This window comes from Thamnophis sirtalis, unplaced genomic scaffold (assembly GCF_051295495.1).
Source record: "Thamnophis sirtalis isolate CommonGarterSnake01/CBP01778 unplaced genomic scaffold, rThaSir2_p1.2 scaffold_4, whole genome shotgun sequence".
Lineage (NCBI taxonomy): Eukaryota > Metazoa > Chordata > Lepidosauria > Squamata > Natricidae > Thamnophis > Thamnophis sirtalis.
The window spans coordinates 109986459-109989642 of record NW_028261384.1 but is presented as its reverse complement, the minus strand read 5'-3'; the positions used below and the strand labels follow the sequence as shown (position 1 = coordinate 109989642).

The following is a 3184-nucleotide window of genomic DNA, read 5'->3' as shown; positions in this document are numbered from 1 at the left end:
TAAATATTAAAATTTTAACTGAATGTTTAGCTAAGAGACTTTAGCAAATAACTTTTAACAGTAAATATGGGACATGGATCTGATTATATTTGACTAGTATAGTATTTGTTTAATTTGAATAAAGACATTAAAGACAAAGTCACAATTCTATTGTTTAAAATGGAAAAGTTTTATTCATGAAATCTTTAGACAGAATACGTATGTTACCTTAGTTAGTTAGATAAAGCTCTGCCAACCAAATTTCCTTAAAGGTATTTTCATGTTTCAGAAAATAAGGTCCAGCCGGCCAATGTCGCTTGGCAACTACCCGGAGGAGAGCCTTCTCGGTGGCTGCTCTGACCCTCTGGAACGAACTCCCCGTGGAGATTCATACCCTCACCACCCTCCAGACCTTCCGCATTGCCCTTAAAGCCTGGCTGTTCCAACAGGCCTGGGGCTAAAGACTTCAACCCCACTCGAATGGTATGACTGTTGTGCTTTTTTAACGGTGCATTGTCTTTATGTCTGTAACTTGTCTGTTCTTCCCTTCCCCTTGAATTGTGAGCCGCCCTGAGTCCCCCCAGGGAAAAGGGCGGCATACAAATAAAGTAAACTAAACTAAAAAAAAACAACTAATATGTCATTTGCTTTGTTCTGACTATATATGAAACAAGGAACCATTTATCACATAGAAATGTAAAGATTTGTAAACTTTTTTGATTTTCAATATTTCTGTAAAAAAATATGGACTAAAACATTATCCAATCCCCATACGTCATAAAATGAGATAAATATAAAACCATTTGTATAATCATTTAAATAAATGATTATACATATACATTTAAGGAAAATGATTTGAATAATAAATATTATATTAATGTAAGCATTGTAACATTTAAGATAATATCTAGTCCATTGTTTGTGTTGCCAATCACTTGTACATAGTGCTAAAAATTTCATCCTTCTCCTTTATATATCCTTCTCTTTTATATATTGAATTATGATAATGGAGAAAAATGCATGTTAGGAAAATTGCTCATGGTTTCATAACAACATTCTACTAATAGAATATTACATTTATCATACTAAAGAGAGTCCAATCAAGTTAGGAAATTCTTTTTGATATTTGATGTGATCCAAGGACTGTATGTCAAGAGTGAAAATAGATAGACATAGATAGGAACTAAAACATGATCCATTAGCCATACAAATGATGAAGTTGGGCTCTCTTTTTATTATAAATATATTATTTCATAATTAAAGTACTGAGATCTAGTCAAGTTGATCAATTACCTTGTTTTGTCTCTATATGAAGCAAGGAACCACATTACCTATCATATAACTTGAAAGTAAATACAATAGTGTATTTAAGATTTGTGTAACTCTCTGAATTGTTAATACTTATAAATAGGAACTACTAAAACATGATTCCTCCTCTATACAAATAGTAAAAGTAGACAAAGAGAAAACCAAGTAAATAAATTATTCAAAAAATGTCTTGTTCATTTATTTACTGAGAAAAATATGCAAATAATAAATTATATATTAGTGTAAGAATAACAATTAGGAGCAAAAGTCTCAGTCTAGTGTTTCTGTTGCCAGTTAATTGTGCAGTTATGTCCTACACAATTTTAATCTTCTCTCCATTATATCCAAATGCTTTGCAATATACAGTGTGACCTATACAGTATGTTAGAGTAAAATAGAGGAAGAGACATCCAAGGAGAATCTCTCATCCTTTCACAAGGACATGTTATATTTGTCATACTGAAGACAATCAAATTAGTTTAGGATTTATTATTAGTTTGTTTGTTTCTTTTTGATGTTATTTTCCATACAGCTACTTGAATGTTCTTGTTCCGGACGCTATAAATGATGGGATTCATAACAGGAGGCACAATTGTATATGAAACAGCAGAAAGCAAGTCTATAATGGGAAAAGAAAGAGATTTTGGCCTCATGTATGAAAACAAACATGTAGACATGAATAAAGAAAAAACTGTCAAGTGTGGAATACAAGTCGAGAATGCTTTGGATCTTCCTTCAACTGATTGAATTTTCAGTACAGCAGAAATAATATAGACATAAGAAGCAAAAACCAATCCTGAACAAAATGAAGACACAATGAATCCAAATATCCAGATCACTATCTGGTTCACTTTTGTATCTGTGCAAGAAATCTTTTGTAACTGAGGAATGTCACAGAAAAATTGCCCAATTGTGTTTGGTCCACAGAAGCGTAATTGGAAAGTGATGACTGTTTGTACAGATCCATATAGCAGGGAACTGACCCAGGAAATAACTGCCATTTGATTGTATGCACCCCAGTTCAAGATGACACTATATTGTAGAGGATGGCAAATAGCTATGTAACGGTCATAAGCCATAATAGTTAGCAAGGAAACCTCAGAACAAGTAAAGCTAACAATTAAAAAAACTTGAGCAACACACCCAGGAACAGTAATTATTTTGTCATCTGTCAATGAAACTGCCATGGATTTGGGGACTGTGGTTGTGATTAAACAAATATCAGTTAGGGACAGGTTAGCCAAAAAGAAATACATAGGGGTGTGCAGGTGGTGATTCAGGAATACAACAACAATTATAAGTAAATTTCCAGTTAAGGCTAATAAGTAAATAAATAGAAAAATGACAAAATGTAGACGTTGTACATCACAGTCATCAGAAAATCCCATCAGAAGGAATTTCACCACAGTGGATTGGTTGGCCATTCCAGTTCTTTCAATCATTCTGTACAAAACCAGATTTTGATTGGACAAAACAAAACAAATATAATTACTCATATCAATTTATTGCCAGAGCATAGTTAAAATTCATTGTCAAAATGTTTTTTCCAAAAGTTAAATGGACACAATTAGTGCATTTGGGCAATAACATACATACTCATTCCCTGTATTTATTTATTTTTTTTACTATAATGCAAGATTTACTGGTGCATAAATTTGCAAAAACTCACAGTTTATGTCTAAGAATTCTGAAGAAAATAAAATGCATACCACAAGGCCAGGATGTTAATGAAAGAAAACAATGGGCTGAAGGTAAGTAGGGAAACAAGCATCTATGTACAGGATTTAAAAGAATACATTTTTAAAATTACCTTAAAATATTTTTAAAATATTTTTATGCCTGTATAAAAAGTGAAGTGAAGTGAAGTGTGTTTGTGTGTGTGTGTGTGTGTGTGTGT

At 32.4% G+C, this 3184-nt stretch overlaps 1 protein-coding gene across 1 annotated transcript; it reads right to left on the bottom strand.

Moving 5' to 3' along the window:
* Window positions 1-1079: 1079 nt before the first annotated feature.
* Window positions 1080-2729, bottom strand: LOC106545706 (olfactory receptor 14A16-like). The gene is made up of 2 exons (XM_014062348.2): window positions 1804-2729; window positions 1080-1110 (listed from the first exon to the last, which is right to left on the bottom strand). Exons 1-2 carry the CDS (start codon window positions 2727-2729, stop codon window positions 1080-1082), a joined length of 957 nt encoding a protein of 318 aa, XP_013917823.2.
* Between the last annotated feature and the right edge of the window lie 455 nt (window positions 2730-3184).

Coding starts and splice junctions, on each gene's coding strand:
- LOC106545706 (XM_014062348.2), bottom strand. CDS start 2,729: ATGATTGAAAGAACTGGAATGGCCAACCAATCCACTGTGGTGAAATTC. Junction 1,111..1,803: donor GTAGCTGTATGGAAAATAAC/ATCAAAAAGAAA, acceptor TCCTTGGATCAC/ATCAAATATCAAAAAGAATT.